Genomic DNA, 23,961 nt, shown 5'->3' with positions numbered 1-23,961 from the left:
TATTTACATGAATTTAATAGAAAGAGCCCAATTATTGAGATTCTTCTGTATTAACATTGTTTCAAGCATAGACATTACAAAAGAGTAGACTTGCCCTAACGAATAATCTGTATATCATTTCGAGGAGATGGAGGCAAACCAACTGACCATGTTTGGTACCAGGAGCTTTCGAGAATGCAATAAACTGCGATACCAGTGGTACGTGTACTGCCGAAGAGATCACATTGAAATAACCAGACTCAGGGTGGAAAAGAAAAGTTTGCAGCGCAGTCCATTGTGAGACGTTTCTGTTCATTTTTAACCGAACCGTCTATAAATGCGTTGCGATGCAAAATTGAGTGAGGTGAGTAAATTATAACACTTTGGAAAAAGTGTCTAACTAAATAGTGTAACAAAATATTAGAATTTGGAAACAAGCCCGAACTTTTGCTTATCCGATTTGGGATTTACAGTTAAGATTTTTGCGCAACCAGTAATTTGCGCGCCATTGTAAAAAGGACTACTTATTAGAGGAGGAGGAAATGTTTTTTTACTAATTCTAGGTTAGGTTAGGATAGGGCATATTTTTCTTTACTTTTCGTTCTTTTGTCATATTGATTCAGGACGGGTTGTTTCAAGGAATTTGAACAATTCATCAAATTTCTAAGTTGATTTTCAAGTTCTGTGAAGGTTCTATTCAAGTTCTATTTTTAAATCATTATTGGCCAATGGCTTCACAAAACTGAAATTATAACAGAGTCACTAGACTTGTTTACATGATTAATGCAAACGCATAAACTATTGAATTTGATTAGCCTCTGAGAAGAAATTCTTTCAGCTTTGCACGACACTGATTATAAACCCACCTTCCTCTTTCCTCTGTCCTTCCTTTCCGTTAAGTACATCTTATTTATGAACGCTAAATACATATAGGACCATCCAAGTTGCCTTTATACTAGCAGATTCATTTATGTATTGTCAAATCACTTAAAAGGGAAAAACATGGTTTGTTCCCCTTTCCCTCATGGGCAGGTCTATTGCTTTGTATGTCTATGGTTTCAAGTTATATTCACTAGAGTTGCCACCCATTATTCACTGTATTAAGATCATCGCACAGTAGAAGGAGTCTGATAATCTTTGTATTTTACTAAGGTTTGGCTAAGTTATGACAATATAGATTTATTACAAATACGTACAAAATTGTACCCACTTATAAGGTTCCAAAATAAGAACTTTCAAAAGAGAGAGAAGTACTTGTAAGAAAGTTTAACTGTACATATTTGCAATTTAATGGACATCAATTCTGTAAACCTATAAAAAAACGGTACATTAAAGATTTAAAATGAACATCTTCCTAAAAATATAAAATAGGATACATCAAGCACCGATATTCCAATAAGCAATTTCATATTCTAAGAATAATGCAAAGATAAATAAATGCTGAAGAAAAATCACTTTTACTAACTAATTTGACATTATGGAAGAAATTCTCTTGCCTATAAAAAGGAAACACTTTGTGCGTGAAAAGTTTAAACACCAATAACATTAACAAGTTGAATTCTTAAATAATTATACTTAAGCTTAGAAAATAAGTAGAGAAACAATATAATAACTATATTCCAGCCTTCAAGATAGAGAAATAAACTATATTCCATTGATGAAGAAAATATGGATACAATGTTTTATTTTTATTTTTAAGACACACTTCCAGGTTACGAATAAACTGACAATATATTTACATAAAAATGTAAATTTTCATTAACTATATTACATAAATGTCCCTTATGCCATTTGTTGGACGTAAAAGCAACATGCGCTATTGTTTCTCTATCTGTATTTGAATAAATTCTTCATACTGCCATCGTTAGCCTTTTAAACGTTGGAGTAGGAAAATGTCAAAATACCTCCAAATATCGGACGAGAATTTGAGGAACTGCGCGAAAATTACCTTAATGAATTTTGTTCAAATTTCGGAAAAAAACTACTATTTCTGTTTTTTGCAATTGTTTTCTAATAACCATATTATGTATCTTATTATTCATATATATATGTCAGGTATATATTGTAAGAAATTTCTCCAGAATAGCTAATTTCATCTAAAAAAAAAAAAAAAACAGACTGTCAAAAAATAAAATTACTGGTTTTAATATTTCTGCATACACCTGAATGTATAACCTATATGAAAAACAACGATCAAAAGGTGTTTCAAAGAAATAATGACCATTATACTACTTTGAAAACTCAAATATTTTCATATTTGCGAAGCTTTTTTATGTAAACAAAGTATTGAAGAAGATATTGAAAGAAGAGTAAATGCAGGTAACTCCATTAATAGAGGACTGAACGCTGTTGGCGCTAACAAAAAATTGTCCAAAGAAGCGAAGTTAGCAGTCCACAATGGAGTGCTGGTACCTACCCTGATGTATGGAAGTGAGGCATGGAACTGGCAAAGAAAGGATGAAAGTAGATTGAATGCTGTTGAAATGCGTATGCCCTGAGGCGTATGTGTGGTAAAACCATGTATGATCGTGTGAGGAATGTGGAGATCCGCAAAGAGTGCAAGGCTGATGTAAGCGTAGTGAGTAAGATCAAGAAAGGGATGCTTAGATGGTTTGGGCATATAGAACGAATGAGCGAAGAAAGGAGTGTAAGGAGAATATACGATGCAAATGTGAATGGTAGCAGAAGTCGGGGACGCCCGAGGAAGACATGGCACGACCAAGTGAATCAGATACTTGAGTCGGACCATGTCAAGAGTCAGAACAATAGAAGAGTATGTATGAGACGATGTATGAATGTAAATGAGGCAAGGAGTGTGTGCCAAGACCGAGTTGTTTGGCGGTCCGTCCTCTCTGCCTACCCCTGCGGAAACGGCGTGATGGTTAGTTAGTTAGTTAGTTAGACATTCATAGACAAATTATTCCAGGCCGTCATAGAGGTTAGAATCCAGTAGAATCTACAGTGACATAAGCGCAAGCAATTCCAATTTTGTTCTCTTCAGATATTTCAAAGCATTAAAGTTAAAATTGCATCGGAAAAAGTTTCAGCGTGGATTGTATTAGAGCTCACATACGTGCGTGAGCGCCGAGCACGGTTGTGAAAATTGGCACGCACATGTGCTCGAAAAACAGTCCAACGGTTAAAAGTGTGAAATGTTACTTGAGCAATGATGGAGGACTTGCTAGCAGAGGAGTGAATTAATTTTATAGTTATAATATGAGTTATTAATTTATTATTTGTGTTACAACTCGATAATATCAATTTTTATTGGTGCTTATTCTATTCCGCATAGCATTGTCTTGGAGCTGCAAAACCATCGAGGAATATAATATAATATTCTTCGAAAAGTCTATTGCTTCAAGTGCAGAAAATCCATTTAACGGTTTGGGATGAATATCGAATTGCATTGACGGTATGTAATTAACAGGGGTGTTAGTCCATAGAGGCTGTAAGACTGTGTGTGATCAAAAATAGGAAGAAAGAAAATTTCGATAAACACATAATACATGAAAAATGTGTTAAGGCGATGCCATACGTAGTAATGCAAAATCATGTGTTTGGTCTCCTAGAAATGTTTCAGATGATTTAATTAAATATTGCGAGTAGAATACATCTTGGTCTTTAAAATAATTGAGTATTTTTTAGATAAGTCTTTTTATAAGCCCAGAATAAAATAATGTATAGACCTATGAAAACTGCTTTAAAGTTAAAAATCTCCTACTTACGAACCCATTTTCGGTTATGATTTTACTGTGGCAAATTAAGTTATTTATAAAATGATTGAAAAAAAATTAAATATTTATGCCTGAACATCCACAAAATAAAATAAAAGGCACTTTTTGGCCATGTTTTTTTCTTGCATAAATCAAAACAGGCGGATGGTGTTAAGCGGGAATTTAAACCTTATCGCCATCTACGTAAGGGTTGTTATTGACAGCGGCTCAATTTAAAATATTACACTACGTAGTGCATCGCCTTAATTTATAGACATTAAAAAAAAAAAATCACAAAAGTGGAATTTATTTATTATCCTTTTTTTAGGGCCTCGGTGAAGGATTACCAATCATGTTTAGTGACGAGATAGGAATAGCTCGATACTAGTAAACCGTCTTCTCCCATCTCCTTCTCTCTCCTCACTTCTTTCATCATTACAATATGTCCAAATTGGGGATGCCATATCTCTTCTACGGTGATCACATAAATTAAGAAAAAAACACCTCTATGAACTGAATCACTGATAATTGTAGTAATATAATATTATTTCCAACAATAGTAACTCAATTTTCTTCAAAAAGTACATTCTTAATATGATATCTGCAGATGTACAGAAACACAATCTCATTTCAGACTAAAATGACCTGGAGACGGTCATTATCAACTGTCAATAACTTTGTCCAGGCGCAACACATGGGCTAAACAAGTGTGAACGATTATCAAGCAATAATTGAACACTAATGAAAATGACTGAAATATATATTCATAGTCACAAATGATTTCATACACTTTATTTTGCCCTTTTGACAATTTAATTATTTATTTTCTATTTAGGAATGTGTGTTGTGCGTTGTGTGTACTGTCTGGATAAAGATATTCACAATTTATATTTAAAATCTCGAGGCGCTTAACACATTCACGGACATAACTTCTACTGACGTAGATTTAGAGGAGATGTGATAGGACACTTCATGTATGTATTATACGTCTTTTAGACAAGGAAGCGATACTACAACACAGCAGACTGGGAAATCATGTTTTATATTGTAATAATATGTAGCCTGTCTATTTGTGTCACAATGCTAACAAGTATGATAGTGTTAACACCCAAAGTCAGACATTTTTTACTACTGAACACAAAATATTGTTTCTCTTCTACAAAATACAGCATGTGTTACGACACAAGAACCTCTGTTTGCCGGCAAGTGTCCATCAATGTGTTAATAATAAAAAATAAATTTTCAACAATAATTTCGTTGTGTGAGTCGGCGATGACCAGACTAAAATGGTGTCTGACCAGACTAACAATGGTGTCTGACCGGACATGATGGTATCCAACTAGACTAAAATGGTGTCTGACCAGACTAACAATGGTGTCTGACCGGACATGATGGTATCCAACCAGACTAAAATGGTGTCTGACCAGACTAACAATGGTGTCTGACCGGACATGATGGTATCCAACCAGACTAAAATGGTGTCTGACCAGACTAAAATGGTGTCTGACCAGACTAACAATGGTGTCTGACCAGACTAAAATGGTGTCTGACCAGACTAACAATGGTGTCTGACCGGACATGATGGTATCCAACCAGACTGATGATGGTGTCTGACCAGACTATTGATGGTGTCCAAACAGAATAATGACTGTGTCCGACCAGACTAATGATGGTGTCCAACAGCCAGCAGCAGCGGTAGACAGGCGCCAGCCACCAACGCCAGAATTTGGCCGTGGGTTAGGCGGCCATGAGGCGAGGAGTGGCCAGCCGGGCTGGCGAGGTCTGCCCCGCTGACCGTGGTGGGCAGCGGCCTCCACTGCGGAGACTGAGTCTGGCTGTTCATTAGCTCTGGCAGGACGTGGACGGTGGCCACGTAGAGGAACGTGCCAGCCGAGAATAGCATGGCTATGCCTGGGGAAATACAAAATGGCTTATAAATAAAAATATTTGCTTTAAATTTTCAACAGCATATAGATGATGTATGGTTACCATGTGATGTTCATGAATTAACGTGTGCGAAAGGATTACGGTGATTAAAATAACTCCTTGATGTTCACACGCCCTTTGTCGAGGGGTAAAACACTCGACTAGCAATCTGGATGTTGCGGGTTCAAATCATGTAGTTTTACAATTAATTTATTTTAAATAATATAATATAGTGTACTAGCTGAAGTCCCTGACGATGCCCGGGCTTTACGCAGAGTTTTTAAAAATCAGATGCAGAAAATAATAATTTTAGTAATTATTAACGACAAGTATGCAAAATTTCATCAATAAATATCAAAAATCTGCTTCAAGGGGTGGGAAAGGGGGACGGGGTGGCTTATCAAAATCTCATGTGGACAGTGACCTTCCTCTTGTTTTGAAAGTCAAGTGTGCAAAATTTCATCAATCTCGGAATAAAACTATAAAATTGTATACGAATCAAATCCACACCACCTGCCACAGACACTCTTCTTTATATAAATAGATAGATTTACGGAACGCTCCGGGGTGGAAGGTATTCTCAGTATTGCCCTAGTGAAAGACCACCATACAAAACTGAAACATCGTTTGAAATAGCTTTAGCTAATGGATGAAGAAACTCTGATTGATGTGGCAAAGTTCTGTCTTGATTGAAAAACCCAAATATAAAATATTATACAGTAGAACCTCGTTAATTCGAAATCCACGGGACATCAAAAATCAAATTTCGAATTAACGAATTCCCACGTAATTCGAAATTTTATGAAAAAAAATAAAAATAAAATATGCCGAAAATCGATTTTTTCGGCCGCCTCTTCAAATCCGGGTGGTATTTTAGTTGTAAATTCGTATTGATACCAATTATTTCTTTATTTTCGCGGCCGATTACCGTGGCGGCGGGCCCTTTAAATTCAGATATTCGCAATAAATTCGTAAAAATGCAATATATTTACGCGTAAATCGAGATTTCGCTGCCGATTTCGGTCGCGGCCTACCCTTTAAATTGAGATATTCGTAAAAATACGATATATTTCCGCGTAAATCGAGATTTCGCGGTAATTTTCCATCGCAGCCGGCCCTTTATTTCAAATATCTGAATATTTGAAATAAAATTTCCGCGTAAAACGAGAATTCGCGGCCGTATTCCGTCGCGGCCAGCTCTTTAAATTCAGATATTCAAAATAAATTCGCAAAAATACGATATATTTCCGTGTAAATCGAGAATGCGCGGCCGATTTCCGTCGCGGCTGACCCTTTAAATTTGATGTAAATTCGTAAAAATGTAAAAAATGTATGATATTTGATGTAAATTCGTAAAAATATGATATATTTCCGCGTAAATCGAATTTCATCGGCAGTTTTTCGTCGCGGCCGGCCTTTTAAGTTCAGATGTTTGAAGTAAATTCGTAAAAATATGTCATATTTCGGCGTGAATCGAAATTTTTCGACCGATTTCCGTCGTGCCGTATTTTTTAACTCGGATATTCGAAGTAAAGTTAATAAAAATACGATATATTTCCACGTAAATGGAAATTTCGCGTCAGATTTCCGTCGCGGCGGGCCCTTTAAAATTCAGATATTCGAAATAAATTCGTAAAAATACGATATATTTACGCGTAAATCGAGATTTCGCGGCCGATTTCCGTCGCAGCGGGCCATTTAAATTCAAATATTCTATATAAATTCGTAAATATACGATATTTACGCGTAAATCGAAATTTCGCGGCCGAGTTTCGTCGCGGCCGACCCTTTAAATTCGGATATTTGGTGTAAACTCGTAAAACTACGACATATATCCGCGTAAAACGTATTTTCTCGGCCCTTCAAACTCGGATATTCGAAATAAATTTGAAAAAGTAAGACATTCCAGTGTAAATCGATTCAGATTTACAATATAATAATGCTTATTAGGACGATGTATAACCACGTAAAAATACATTTTTCAGCGTTTTATCGCCACGGCTGACTTTTAGATTCAGATTTACGAAATATTATGATTTATTTTCGCAAAAATAAAATTTTTTCGAATTACACGAACAAATTTTCGTGCGCGGACAAAAATAAATTTCGAATTACGAATTAACGAATTTCGAATTAAAAAAATCTTTGTATGAAAAAATTTTTCTGCGGAAATTTTTTTGGCGAAAATTTCGAATTACGCGTTTTTTCGAATTATCGGGGTTCGAATTAACGGGGTTCTACTGTACTCTAATACACTATTATTTTATTGATATACTAGCTGTACCCCGCCATGCATTGCTGTGGCTTGGTCTGTCTGTGCAGATAGAAAAACAATAGAGCTTGTTGCTTTTACGTCCAACAGATGGGGCTGTTTGGATCCGGATGTTTTCAAAAAAAGTATGTTTTTACCTCTCACAGGAACTATTATCAGGAGAGTATTATCTACATAATATAAAGGTATATAAAAACACACCCGTATTCGAATGCAACGTTGTGTTAAAATTTCAAAGCAATCGCTGAAGAACTTTTGAAGATTTAAGATTTTGAACAAACAAAAAAACATTTCTTTTTTTCATCTTCTGGTTTCAGTTTAAATTGAAAAAAAAGGTTGAATAGCAGAATAACAGCAGAATTGAATAACAGCAGTTTTAATTGAATAACATCAGTTTCTCTTAAGATGGGTTCTTTCATAGAATTTGAAAAATTCATCAAATTTCAAAGTTCATTTTTGGATTCCGTGAAAGAACTATTCAAGTTCTGTTAATATATCACTATATCAGGTACTTGACAGAACTGAAATAATAACAAAAAATTCACAGAACTTGGAAATTAACTTTGAAATTTGAAGAATTGTTAAAATTCTCTGCAACAACCCGTCCTAAGAGAAACTGATGTTATTCAATTAAAACTGCTGTTATTTAATTCTGCTGTTATTCTGCTATTATTATTATTATGTTCCGTGTTTAAATGTAAAACTTGAAAATAATAAAAAAAAATTTAAAAACACTTATTGTATATTTAAGTAGCACTTTCTCATATTGTTATGTATTTTTCATTTTTTAATTTGTTCTTAATGTTTTATGTCGTTATTTTATGTGTCAATGATATAAACAATTCCTAACCCTGTAAAATGTGAATGCATAAAGACTGTTTATAACGCAAATAAATAAAATAAAAAATACTTCGGAAGCAGAAGAATTTAAGGCCTAGAATTATTTGTATGTTTTTTGTAGATAAAGTTGTGTAACACCCATTTATTTATATATGGCCAGCAATGGGGCGCAATTAGCAGCCTAGCAGAAATATAAGACGAGGAAGGGTTTCCGGTTGCTATGGCAACGGGACTTACGCCTATCCATCGAGGGAAAATAGATAGAACCGAACTGCTAGTGATGTCAACTTGTGTTTGAATCATGAATAAACAGTTATATACAGATTTACGGACTATTATTTGACATTCTCCTGCATAATGAGATACCAACAGTTACAGTTCTTTGAAGTCCTCGAATGGGTCTACGGTCCGAGTGCGATGCGGTGAAGTGATCAAATATCACCGTCTTGTCCGAAACGTCCGTGTCTGTGGATCTCCACGCAATGAATGGCCATAAGGAAGGAAAGAGCCTTACCCACCAGGAGTCCAATGAGGCAACAACTAAAGAAGGATTTAAGAAATATTTATTAGATTAGGTTATGTTTGTTTACCTGTAGCATTGACTGAGCTCAGTGTTTCCTTGCCCTCCTGGCCAATGCCGAAGTAGGTGGCCAGCGTCAGCAGTGGGGCGGAGCAAGAGAAGATGAGCAAGTGCTTCCTTATCCGATTCCTGAAATCACAAGCAAAAACCATCTTATTTAGCATGCATTTGTAGTCTACATATAAGGAATCATTAAAAAAACTACAACTATCCTGGGGATACAGCAATATCAACATTGTCGGCGTTATTTTACTGTAATATCTTTGCCTTTTTTGTGTAATCGCACTTTATATTGAGGATTTATTGTGATACAGGGATATTGGGATGGCAGAAAAGAGCCAATATGCTGTAATTCATACAAAATATTATCTCGGATGACAGGTGCTAATTTAAAAGATACCAGACAACCATACTCTTTATACATATACCTACAGTTGTCTCGTGTTCATTCCGTCTCTCTCATACAAGATTTTATTCGCAAGTTCATTACAATTATTAATATCTCTTATACATGTACTATTGATGACCTACTAACGCATTTGTATAGCTAATTCGAATTCACTGTACGACTTATAATTTTAGTATACCTCGTACATGTCGATAATTTCATCAATGTCGCTAACAAAGAAACACCCGTATGAACAAAGACAACAATCAAGTAAGAGACATGCATCCCGAACGTTTACTTATAAACACAGTGTATGTGATACAAACTAATTACCATGGCGTAGTAATAGTAAACCAGGCTATAGGCCGGCATAATTATATCAATGCAACGCTGAACTGGTGCATAAGAATCTAATAAGTAAGACGGACGGTATATAGGGCGGGTATACCTCTCAATTCCTTCGTGCAGGAGAAAAGTAACTAGGCCAAAGGCGGCCGGCGCCTTGTGCAGCATGATGGCCACAAACACAATGATCTCCACGTCAGCGTGGGAGGTGGTGGCCGCGGCTCCCAGTGCAATACCATCAGCTGAAAACACAACAACGCAAATCAATAAAGTAACACCAGCACAACCTACAGTCAACAAACATGAAGATCAGGAAATCAACAAACATGAAGATGTGGAAATCAACAAAGACAGTCAACAAACATGAAGATGAACAAGAATGCAAGACCTACAGCCCGCCTCGGAACAGGAATCTCTGAGGAGGACTGTGAATAAACTACCATACTATGTATTTTAATTATCATTAATAAAAAATATTATTATATTTTATTATTTTTTTAATCAATGACGTTGACAGTACAATAGATTGTATATTTGCACCTCGTTTTTTTCATAAATTGACTCCCCACAGTAGACCCGGAGAAAAATTATTTCCCTCAGGGCCTATGCCATCTTTGGGGATGCTGTGTGGAGGGTCTTTTTGAGGAGAGAAAGGAGTTAAAATTGAAGAGACATGATATAGGAAAGAAAATCCACATTCTAGAGTATTAGATGTAAAATACTGGGCTTTGACAACAATTTGAAAAAACTCTTACACCGCTAACGTTGGCGATTTGTCGACTGATGAGTATAACCCCGAAATTAACGCCAACACGAACAAAAATAATAAATAGCAATGCTAATAATGTTAATGAAACCCCATTTTTTTTTATTTTTTATAGTGAATACCTCACAAGAGTCCCAACTGCTCCCGTCTGGAGCCAGTGAGACTATGGCATCCCCAATTGGGGGGTGTTGTGAGGCTGAAGGTAAGTGGGGAAGGGAAAGAGGAAGGTGGGGAAGTACCTGGCTATTCAGATCTAGTCACTAAACACGGCTAAAGCCATTTGGAGCAACGTTTCAATTCTGAATGGTGGTCTTACACCAGGGCGATACTGGTAGTATCTTCCACTCTGGAACGTGCCGCAAATATACTATATATTATTTTAATTAATTAATTGTGAAATAACACAAATTAATCAAATAAAATTTATTTGCGCACGCCGGGTTCGAACCCGCGACCTTCGGAATGGCAGTCCAATGCGTTACCATTGGACTATGCCGGCAAATGTTAGGAAGTTCCAATTGTTGGTATGTTGGTACTATTGTTGGTACAATGGACATATTTTTCTTGAATTGCTTAGTAAAAATAATAATATTTACTGAAACCGAGACTGCTAAAAACAATACATAGTCGTAGACTGTGTTGCATTGTGTTTTTTGTCATAATATTATTTGTAAGCGGTTTATGTGCAAATGTTCGTCAATAGTGTTGGTCGATTTCAATGCTCTTAGTGTATCATCGCCCTGGTGAAAGACCAATCGAAACGACGCTAGAAATGCCTTAACAGTGTTTAGTTACCAGCTCCGAATAGCCAAGTACTTCGGATCTTTCCTCTTCCTCATCCCCACTTCCTTCAGCCTCACAGCATACCCCGAATAGGGAATGTCACAATCCCGCTAGCGCAGAACAGTTGGGTCTCTTGTGTTGTAATCAATTAGAAGATTTTTAAAACCAACATGATTTGACAGTGCAAGAACCAATATAACAATATATGGTAGCATTAATCGGGTGATAGTATATTTTGACGATAAGAATTAACGGCAAATATTAACACGAATATTGAATTTTATGGTGTTTTAACATACATATTACAGGCACAGTGCAGTAAAAAATTTACAACCGTGAAACGAGAAGTTAAACTTTACTTTATGTGGTATTTGCAAAACTCGTAAACATAAATTGTACAATAACCGACATGCTATTATTTGAAAATATGTACTAAACATGATAGTTTACGCTGTTTGCAACGTGACAAGAGTTCCGATGTAAATAAAATCACTCAAGACGTGCAAATGACAGTCAGAATTACAGTACCTTCGAATGCCATCCTATGTTGGGAAAATTAAGCTAAGGTAACCCACAGATAAGATATGTCGATGACTTGAAAATAATTGCCGGCTTCAGATGGGTATGGACAACAGAGAATTGAGACATTTGAGGTTGGCCTATGCAGAAAGCTGGACTTTGGCATCCTGAATTTAATGTTGTGAGATTGAAGGAAGTAGGGAGTGGAAAACGAAGGTATGGAATAGGAATTCTTCTATTTAGGGAAGCCATAGATCCAAGAGATCCGGGAAGCATAACAAACAAAAACTTATAGGTGTACCTGCTGCATGCACCACCAGTCCAATGGTGGCCGTGACGTTCCTTTCGGCAGGTACGGCAGAGTCATTCATGCTGGATGAGATGTGGTCAACCAACAACATGAACACAAACCCTGCAAATGCATACAAACTCATTAAATTATGTCAATTAACGCGATGCACTACGTCGTGTAATATTTCAAATTGAGCCGTTATCAATAACAACCCTTACGTAGATGGCGATAAGGTTTAAATTCCCGCTTAACACCATCCGCCTGTTTTGATTTATGCAAGAAAAAAACATGGCCAAAAAGAACCTTTTATTTTATTTTGTGGATGTTCAGGCATAAATATTTCATTTTTTTTCGATCATTTTATAAACTTAATTTGCCACATTATAAAATAAAATCATAACCGAAAATGAGTTCATAAGTAGGAGATTTTGAACATTATAGCAGTTTTCATAGGCCTTATACATTATTTTTTTCTGGGCTTATAAAAAGACTTATCTAAAAAATACTCGATTATTTCAAAGGCCAAGATGTATTCTACTCGCAGTATTTAATTAAAGCATCTGAAGCATTCCGAGGTGACCAAATTTTCAAACCAAAAACACATGATTTTGCATTACTAAGCATGGCATCGCCTTAACAATTTATTTATTGAACGGGCCTCCTACCACTACCATTTTAAACTATGTTCCCCTACCACACTAATAAAAATATATTAAGATGCAAAAATGAGATTCTATGCGCACATGCAATCTTTTACCATGCGGAAAATCTTTGAAAACTAGAAAGACATGCTGACGTTAAAGGGAATGTCTTGCTACCGTGGTAAAGGGACAAAACAGAGGAGAGAAAAGGTATCACGCATTGGCAAATCACTGAAGCATATTGTATTTTCGACTTTGTATGTACTTTGAATTTTGACACAAAGCTGAATTCGAATACACATGTGTTATTATACATATATTTATCACCTGTGACAAGTAAAAATATGCTATGTTTTTAGAACAGTGCTATCTGTTGGACGTAAAAGTAACATGCGCTATTGTTTCTCTATAAATAAAAATGTAAATGTTCGTTTGTTCAAAATCTTAATTCTCCAAAAGTTCTTCATCGATAGCTATGACATTTTGACAAAACGCTGCAGTATAATACGAATGTGTTATTATATACCTACATTATATAGATGTCACCTGTGACAAGTAAAAATGTGTTTTTTTTTTTTAAACAGCGCTATCTGTTGGACGTAAAAGTAACAAGCGCTATTGTTTCTCTATCTGCACAGACAGACTGAAACATAGCAATGCGTGGCAGGATACAGCCAGTAAAATATATTAAATAAAAAATTATAGAATTTAAAAAAATAGTACATTTGAAAAGAAAAAAAATATTTAGAATGTTTTTTAATTGTATGGTAGCACTGTTAGCCACAGTCGTCTAATAGTAACCTAATTCATCAGTTCAATGAGCTTAATATGCAAATGTGTTCTTGCAGCAAACAAAGTGTAGCAATTATTTGCATATAGAAATCTCTACTTCTCTCCAAGAGAAGTAAACTTCACAATTAACTATGATGCTGCATTATAATAACGATAATATATTCCACATCGCTATATGGAAACATTGCCAAGAGATCAAACAACTGCAGTCATATTTCATCTATGAATGTGTAAATGAAAAATCAAAATATCATTACCAAATCAATAAATATAAGTTTCTTTCACAATTGCCAACAAAATAAATCTTCAAGTTTTTTTTTTTCACTTTTTCAAACACAGCAAACTTATTTTGTGGCACCATTTTTATTTCGATTAAATAATCACTTGGTTTTAACTACTTTTTTTATTTAGGAAACCAACAAGTTTCGTAAGGAATGCTTACTTTATCAGGGTATACTTAATACTAAAATACAACAATAAACTTAAAGATATAAATGGCTAGGAGGGTATTAGAAGGCAAGAGGGGTGGGGAGGAGGGGAAATGGGACATATTTTACAGAGAGTATATATTTAAAAAAGGGCCATTTAAATTTTTTTTTTTTAATTCTTTAATTTAAAGCAGAGGTTTCCAAACTTTTTTTCCCCGTAGACCAATTGCCAAAAATTTTTTTTTTCCGTAGACCCCCGGCCTGCCGAATATTGAATTTTCCTAAAACTATTAACGTTCCATGTGATAATCATTTGGTTTTTTAGTAAAAATATTCCCTTCCCTTGCCTGCCCAACAACTGGGTGGTGGTATAGTTGGTCTGTCTTTACATTGTGCAGACAGGGGCGCCCTTGTGAGGTATTACACCAAATGAAAATGAAGCAGGATAAGCAACGGGAATTTCTTTCTGTAGGTAGCCGTACAGAACTGCCCCTTAAGTTCTTTGTCAGTGCTTATTCCGGTCAGTTCTTCTTGTCACAGGATATCCGATTCTTCAACGTTGCATTTCCACAGTCAAAATGTCCTCAAACTTAGATTTGAAGTCTGTGTGAAGTGCATTGGCAAGTTGGGGAACTAGGAAAATTCGCGGCTTCCAATGTGCAATGTTTTGCTTGAATATATTAATTCTGACGAGAAAAGGAACGTAGACTCTATTTATATACCTTAATTAAAAACTTTACGAAATATAAAAATACAAATATCAAATAAGTAATTTCTCAGTCTATTATATTTGTTTTAGGTATATTGTGTCATTTACGGAACTCCTAAATATTGACTTGAGGTAAATGGGGGTCCGCTCGTATGTACCCCCATTTGAATCTCGTGGACCCCCAAATTTTTTTCTCGCTGACATAGACCCCCAGCATGCCGATATCGACCCCTGGGGGTCCATATAGACCACTTTGGGAACCTTTGATTTAAAGTATGATACAGTTAAATATGACAAAAGGGAATAGGGTCGGATTAGTTCAGTGGTAGAGCAAAGCCCCGTCAAGGCTGAGGTCCTGGATTCAATTGCTAGATGTGACATATTTCAAATTGTTAATAGTAACGTCAATGAATAAATTTTATCTGATTTGGTAAACGATGCTCACCCAAGACCAGTGATATCCCGATGACAGCGTGCAGATTGGAGTGCTGGTGCTCCGCCCCCTCAGTGGCCCCAGGCGTGTGGGCCCCCGGCGCGGGTAGCAAAGCGCTCACGCCCTCAGGGATGATGACGGCTAGGGCTGTGCCCACCAGGAGACCTGCTCCCAGTACCGTCACCTTCTTCAGCTTCTCCTGGGGGCACAATCATTGAATTAATTTATTTACGTTGCTACAAGGAGGGTTTATGTGGAATTGAATTGTTGATGATTAATTAGGATGGTTTTGGTTTATCCTTATCATCATGGCTATCTCATTTATTTATTTAATTCAATTTGTACAATTTTTTTATAACATTACATTCTAGGCCGTTAAAATGGAACCATTTATGTTTTAAAGTGCCAAAAACCTTGTTAGTGCGTTGTAGGACATGAAAAACAATTCGATATTTTGATCAACTACTTTTAGGAAGTACGTGGTTCTCCCACACGGGTGAGTTCACAAACAAATTGGTTCGGCTCGCTCTACAGCAGAGGAGGTTATGGCGACGACTTCTAGAGTGAGACTCTGGTACAAATAAATTTATTATAGCCAGAATCTCATTGTTAGATATGTAACCGTTTAGTAAAAGATACAAATATCAGAGCAGTACCTCTACGTGTCTCCAAGGAGTGGTAATTGGTCATGCCCAGGATATAAATAGATGGGTATGGCCAAGGGTAATAGCCATAGACGCAAAAATAAAAATCTTAAAAATGACTTGCGAATTCTTTCAATGAGAACATGTACCATAGTTCATTTGGAGCCCAAATGATTGAATTTGTCTCCAATATGCTTAAGACTTGTGTGTTACATAATAGACTAAGCGTTTGTGCATTGTTAAAACGCGTATGAATTTCTAATTACCAAACCAAGAATCTTGAATGCTCTGCTTACTTCATCCATGATGCGTTGGTGAAAAGTTAGTTTATTGTCATAAATAACCCCTAGATATTTGGTTTAAGCGTTGTAAAGTGTGTGATCCATCGGCCGCAATCCCCGTACACGGTTGTCACATATATGATCCATGAAGTTTCACTAAAACACATATGGTGGGCCGCATGATGGGATAGATTGCATTCACAAGGCCAGCGTTGTAAAGGTTAATTATCATGGATCTTGGAAGAGACCCAACTTGTAGAAATGAGGAAACCCTAACACTGGCAAATTATTCCACAAACAGCAAACAAATTAGGTACATATATTGCATGTCTGCCGGTGGTGCAATTGCATTAAACGAATCAATGATGCTAATTTTTAGGAGCGGCTTTCGCTTAACTACGGGTAGAACCAACACAGCATTCCCATCTGATATCTTGTTCGTATGACTGCAATTAATCAAATTAATGGATACCTATCTTATATAGATGTCACCTGTGACAGGTAAAAACATGCTTTTTTAAAAAAAACAGCACCAAGGTTCGAAGAAATTGCAAAATGGAAGAAAAAAATCACACTGAACCATTGACTAAATAACTACATCAATGTGATGTACTCTGCAAAATGAAATTGAGGGCTTAGGATCAGAGGGGTCTAACTACAAAGTGTCTATGTATTTTTTACTGGCATAGCCCCAGGCAATAATGCCTTATTCCATTATAGATTGAGGTATATATTCTTTATATCAAATATGTTTAGTATATTTTGTTATATATTATAGTGAAGTGTTAATAAATAAATATTAAATAAAAAAACTTAACCCCTCTGGCAAATCTGTTCGGTTTTGGGAATAAAGAGCTATTATCTGTTTGATCAATTTGTTCGCTATTGGGAACACAGCTCATATTTATGTTCTGATAGAAACATTATGTCTCTCTTACTATCATGGTGAGAAATATGATTTAAACGGTGTTAGAAAGAGAAATCACCACGCTTTATATTCAAATCTAAAAGTTAACAATGTACATGTACAAATGTACATGTCTATGAAACCCAGTGGCGGCTCTTCTATGGGGGTCATTTGGTCAATGACCTCTTTAAAAATATGCTGCAATATTATTAATTTTTCAAAAATGGATATCAAACTACCCGATTAATAGCGGGTTCCAGTGTCATCTAGCGTCCAAATGAGCTACTGTACATATCAACCGTGGGTCACTTTAAATTTTGTTCCCCAACTGTATCCTTTCTTTCTCTTTGTCATACAGACAAAGAAGGTAAACAAAATCATGTCTGACATATACTTAGTATCACACAATATTTATTTCAAATGGGGTTCGGACATGACCGCGGTGAGATAGAGAATCCACACCCTAAGATTATTAATGTATTGGAGGGAGATGACAAAAAATGTCAATCGAAAGTTTTTTGTATGATAAACAATAGCCATCCATTGATCTCAATGTAGCCATGTAAGTAGTTTATTTATGGTAGTCATTTTGAACATTAGTTCGCAAAATTATGTTTATTATTGTTGACACAAAATGTCAAATTCTGTGGATATCGCATTGAAACAAATCGCAAACAATTTATTGAATCATGATAAAAAATTTTCAAGTGAAGTGTCAATTAGTTTCTGCTACAGGAGATAAAAATGATATTTTAAAAAGGTAAAGCTATAAAATGAATGTATAAGTACTATATTGTTTACTTTTTAACTCAATTGATAAACATTGGACTGATTGAGATTGGAGGTAGTGATTTAAAAACATTTTAATAAGATAAGAGTTTTTTAAAGAAAGAAAAAAATTATTATTTATGTGTAAATAATTAGATACATAATCATAAATTAAACATTATGTACTACCGGCTTCAGGATAGGTGAGTACAGGTAAATTAATTACATACATTGGCATTTTTATGATATTAACAACGCATTAGCATGCATAGGGTTTTCCAATAAGAGGTGTTATTTTGAATAGCCCGCTATTTCGGTAGATGTTACTTTTGAAGTTGTCATTTTTTGACAGTAGAAACTACGCCATTAATAAAAATGAAACGATACACGCTTCAACTATTATTAAAATTATTAATTATATGAAATTATTAAAATTCACTTGAGTGAATCAAATGCAAATCATCTTGAGTGATGAGGCACATTTCCACCTCGGTGGCTTCGTCAACAAGCAAAATTGTCGCATCTGGGGCTCGAAAAACCCAAGAGTTATTGTTGAAAAGACTCTCTATCCTAAGTGTGACTGTTTGGTGCGGTTTATGGTCCGGCAGATTCATTGGACCTTACTTTTTTCGAAAGTGAGGCTGAAGCAACAGTTACGGTGAATGGATTGCGCTATCGAGAGATGATTAATGATTTTTTATGGTCGGAATTGGATGGTATTGATCTGGACAACGTTTACTTTCAACAAGATGGCGCTACGTGCCACACAAGCAACGAAACAATTGATCTTTTACGATTGAATATCAAAATAACACCTCTTATTGGAAAACCCAATATATTGTGATATAGATTGACCTTCCACTTCTTGCGCCAGGGCCATATAATTATTTTTATACTATAAAAATAATTATATCTGCACCCTCCAATTCCTGAAATCCAGGCGAACGGTAGCTGACATGACATCTCTCCATAAAATGATACACAACGAAATAGACTGCCCATAATTTCTATCCCAAATAAATTTTAACATCCCATCTAAAAGAACTCGCCACACCAATCTTTTTTACACAACAAACGCTGCATTTCCATTTCTCGCATCCTTCAAACATTCAACTCAATTCAAACAAGCATAAATATCGATATATTTTTTGATTCTCCCTCTATTTAAGAAAAACTTTTTTAGCACACTGAATTCGCTCACATAACACACACATGCACACATACACACACATACCGCTCTCCTTCCCTAACATACTAACTAACTTAATTTAAGTAAAATGTATAATATACCACATATGGGTAACCGGATAAATCATCAAAATGATGATTCATCACATCTTTAAAAAGTTATATAACGTCATGGAAAGTGATGAAACAAAAACTTTATTAACTGGGTTAAGTAGGTTAGGTTAGGTTTAAAATTTTTTTTTTTCATCGTTTCTAATGACTTTATATCACTTTTTAAAGGTGTGATGAATTGTCACTGTGTTGAGTTATCATGGAACCGCATATATGTCTGCGACATGTCATTGGTACCAATTATTGTATTAACTCATATTACTTTGTAACTATTGTCCTCTATGTAATTATGTACTGTTTGTTTCTGCAATAAAATAAATAAAAAATAAAATAAAAATATGAAACGAAAAAAAGTGACGGTAATGTTTAATTTATTTTTTCTAATAAAATGTGTATTTTTGTTATCAGTAATTTTACTTCAGTGTTTAGACTGACTTTTAAAACTTTTTTATGTTTACACTAAAAATTTAATTACACAAAAAATGATATGTTTACTTCTAATAATACAATTTGAAAGTGTATTTCACCACCTTTCAAAAACAGTGTTTAGTTTTCGAATAAGTTCAGTAATTTTTCCTTTATTTGGATTTTATTGCAAAGAGGAAATAAAAAAATTCTCCCATCATCTGACAGAGTCTTTAAGAAATATAACAGTCAATATCCCAGATGCCCGACAAACATGAAAATTATTTTATATTATTTCTTGTGCCTTAAAGTTTTTCACAATAATGTGAACTGAGGTAAACAGTTAAATATAGCGCAACATTGTTGATATAGAATGTTAATTCTGTTGATACAGCAGCTTAGAATTAGGCCGCAAATTTGCTTGCAGGCACTTAGACAAAGTATTGTGATTGCTTCTTCCATCATCAGTTTTAAATTGCCGATTGCTGAAGAAAATCCCACTTTGACCTCTACCAGCTCTCCTCCACCGTACCAAGAAGATGTTTGAATTTACTGCACCATTGTAAACTAGATATAAACTAAATTGTATATATCTATCCAATGCTATCTTCAGATTTCTACTGATATTCAGAGAAATGTTTTTATTTTCTATATCTAATGTTATAAAAACATATAGTATAATGAAGAACTATGAAAATATTCATTAGTTTTATTATATTTTTCAACTAAATAAGCATTCTTCATAATAAAAATATGTCATATGAGGGTTTCTTGTAAATAAATACAGTACCAAGACCTTTGACTTTGCGACACGCTTTTTCACAGATAAAATAAACAGATTTGCATTGACGAAATGACAATCTAGAATAATATTAAGATACATTATTTTCTTGCCAAGTGAATAAAATTTATTTTAGCATGTTAGGAGCATGTTTTATGGTTCAAAATACCATAAAATCGAGGCAGGTGCGGTGAGTTCCTATGAAATCCGCTACGGATTCGATGGCATTCTTATTATTTACATACATTTGTTAACATGTAATTGTTGGGTTATGTAATATAATTTGTATTTGTTGGGTTAGCTGGAAGAAAAAGGATGTAACCTATAAGCTATACTCTTTCTACTCTGTATTTTTGTGCAATAAATATTTTTTTGAATTTAAATATAGTTTCATTGATGCCAAATATGTCGATAATCGATTCAAGATTGCCGGACATGCCGGCATGACGGGGGAGTCCTCCAGGCTGGGAGATAAAACAGTATATGCTGTCGGTGATGAAGATAACCATCAGGAACGTAGCATGCTCTCATGATAGTCGGGTTTTCAAACCACCCACGAATCAGTCCATCAATGACCCATATATGGTCGATAGAATACAGCCACAAGTAATAGCCATGCTAGTTAGATAAATTAATAAGTATAATTAATATAAGATAAGATGGACTGGCTTGGTGGAAGAATATTGGAGCAGAATGAGAAGTCTCTGAGGACAGGGGATAGAAAGCGAGGAACTGGAGACATTGGAGAAAATTTTTGGAGGGATACCTCAGCAATGAAGATCATTCATCGGAAGTAAAGCAAAGAAGGCCGGATGAAAAAAATCATACAAAATATTAGATAGCAATAAATAAAAATTACTTATTAAAAGAAAGCAGTAGAAACGGTAAAGTTTCTTTACTTTGCTTACTTCTTAATATGAAGAAATTATTAATATTTACAGAAATATAATATGAAAAATTATTTCGGTTTTTTTTCCGTGAAAGGTGTCCGCTATGCCCCATCGTCTTGAAGCTTAGAAACTAGAACTAGCGATCAGCAGCGCAAATCATCAGAGGCCTTTTTTTACATTTCTCAGTGTGCAGATCTTTGCACGCAGGTCGGGGACAATCCGAGATGTCCCTTCGAGCATTTGGGAACATTCTTTGAGTTTCTTTTTCCATTGCAAGCAATCTTCGAAATAGCGCATGCTCACTTATATGTGAATTTCGAATACTGCGGGGACAGTCCGTTAAATTCGCTCATGCCAAATAATGCCAGTTTGTGTAATTCGAGAAAGTTACGTGGTTTCAGGCAGTAATCGCGCAGATTCAAATTAAGTTTAATGATAATCTTTGCAAGAATTACATTCTTTTTATTATGCTGAGTTACAAATGATGTATGTACAGAAAAATTAATTTATTTTGTGTTTAGATCTGATTAGGTGTATGACTTGTCCATCAACATCTGATTAGGTGTATGACTTGTCCATCAACATCTGATTAGGTGTATGACTTGTCCATCAACATCTGATTAGGTGTATGACTTGTCCATCAACATCTGATTAGGTGATTGACTTGTCCATCAACATCTGATTAGGTGTATGACTTGTCCATCAACATCTGATTAGGTGATTGACTTGTCCATCAACATCTGATTAGGTGATTGACTTGTCCATCAACATCTGATTAGGTGTATGACTTGTCCATCAACATCTGATTAGGTGTATGACTTGTCCATCAACAGTTTTGTTTGAAAAAATTTATATTATATCCTCCGGGTAGTGAGATTTCAGTATAGTACAGGTACAAAATGTCAGACCCCATCATCGAAGAAGTGTTCGCGCCGCCACTGCCGAGTAATCTATTTTGTGAATGTTTTACAATTTACCCTTAGGTAAATATTTGACTAATTAAGGTGAATTAAGTGTTATTATGTTATTTTGGGCATATTTAGCAGTACGCGGAGCAAGGAAATTATACCGAAGAAAGTTAAGGGGTCTGCATCCAGCAGTGGATGGGCAGCGACTGATAACGTAACATCACAATACATTGTCTAAAAGTTAAGGGGTCTGCATCCAGCAGTGGATAGGCAGCGACTGATAACGTAACATCACAATACATCGTCTGAAAGTTAAGGGGTCTGCATCCAGCAGTGGATAGGCAGCGACTGATAACATAACATCACAATACATTGTCTAAAAGTTAAGGGGTCTGCATCCAGCAGTGGATAGGCAGCGACTGATAACATAACATCACAATACATTGTCTAAAAGTTAAGGGGTCTGCATCCAGCAGTGGATAGGCAGCGACTGATAACGTAACATCACAATACATCGTCTGAAAGTTAAGGGGTCTGCATCCAGCAGTGGATAGGCAGCGACTGATAACATAACATCACAATACATTGTCTAAAAGTTAAGGGGTCTGCATCCTGCAGTGGATAGGCAGCGACTGATAACGTAACATCACAATGCATCGTCTGAAAGTTAAGGGGTCTGCATCCAGCAGTGGATAGGCAGCGACTGATAACATAACATCAGAATACATTGTCTAAAAGTTAAGGGGTCTGCATCGAGCAGTGGATAGGCAGCGACTGATAACATAACATCACAATACATCGTCTAAAAGTTAAGGGGTCTGCATCCAGCAGTGGATAGGCAGCGACTGATAACATAACGTCACAATACATTGTCTAAAAGTTAAGGGGTCTGCATCCAGCAGTGGATAGGCAGCGACTGATAACATAACATCACAATACATCGTCTAAAAGTTAAGGGGTCTGCATCCAGCAGTGGATAGGCAGCGACTGATAACATAACATCACAATACATCGTCTGAAAGCCCAAAGAAAGAAGAACAGCGTACATCTTCAAACAAAATCTATACATTTTCAACATTCTTGTAATTTCTAAAACATTAGCGTGTTATTTTGAGTTACTCTTTCGAGAAATTCGTTCATAATGTACTAAATATTCACGAGCCGACCTCAATTCACACTATAAAAAAAAATTGCCGATAACATCCCCATGCAACTGCAGTTAAAATGTAATATTGTAAATTGATAATATGAATTTTTTGTACTAACCTCTGACATGTTCACATTCAAAGGAATGCTGCCGGCTAGATATGATCCAACTAGCATAACCACCACCAGTAAGATCAAAACGAGCGTCTCGTCCATGTTTAGGCTTTGTTATTAACCGTATAACTTCGTTAATTTAAATTAACAACTACTTCACCTCATAGCATTGGACGGCGACACTATATTAGTTCAATTTGAGGCGAAAGCGGGAAGTGCGTAAATAAATGTCAGTCGAAAATAAAGCGCTTCCCATTGATATTGGCAAACCGGGCGAACAACACCAGCAAACACCAGTTTACACGGATTTACATTCTCTTTTGACAACTTGGCATGCGGTGTTGCCACTTGAAGCCGTACGTCAAAATAAACAAGTGGGTAAACAAATATTCTGCAAGTTCCTACCCAACGA

General features: G+C 35.6%; 1 protein-coding gene across 1 annotated transcript; it reads right to left on the bottom strand.

Moving 5' to 3' along the window:
- Nucleotides 1-3,955: 3,955 nt before the first annotated feature.
- Nucleotides 3,956-23,853, bottom strand: Zip102B (Zinc/iron regulated transporter-related protein 102B). Its single transcript, XM_089648193.1, has 6 exons — nt 23,556-23,853; nt 15,419-15,605; nt 12,413-12,523; nt 10,147-10,285; nt 9,321-9,439; nt 3,956-5,603 (listed from the first exon to the last, which is right to left on the bottom strand). The coding sequence occupies exons 1-6, from the start codon at nt 23,649-23,651 to the stop codon at nt 5,356-5,358; spliced, it is 900 nt and encodes a 299-aa protein (XP_089504319.1). The 5' UTR covers nt 23,652-23,853; the 3' UTR covers nt 3,956-5,355.
- Between the last annotated feature and the right edge of the window lie 108 nt (nt 23,854-23,961).

This window comes from Hesperophylax consimilis, chromosome 27 (genome assembly GCF_061612785.1).
Source record: "Hesperophylax consimilis isolate HC1 chromosome 27, BYU_Hcon_1.0, whole genome shotgun sequence".
In the NCBI taxonomy this organism is placed as follows: domain Eukaryota; kingdom Metazoa; phylum Arthropoda; class Insecta; order Trichoptera; family Limnephilidae; genus Hesperophylax; species Hesperophylax consimilis.
This window is presented reverse-complemented; position numbering and strand designations above follow the sequence as displayed.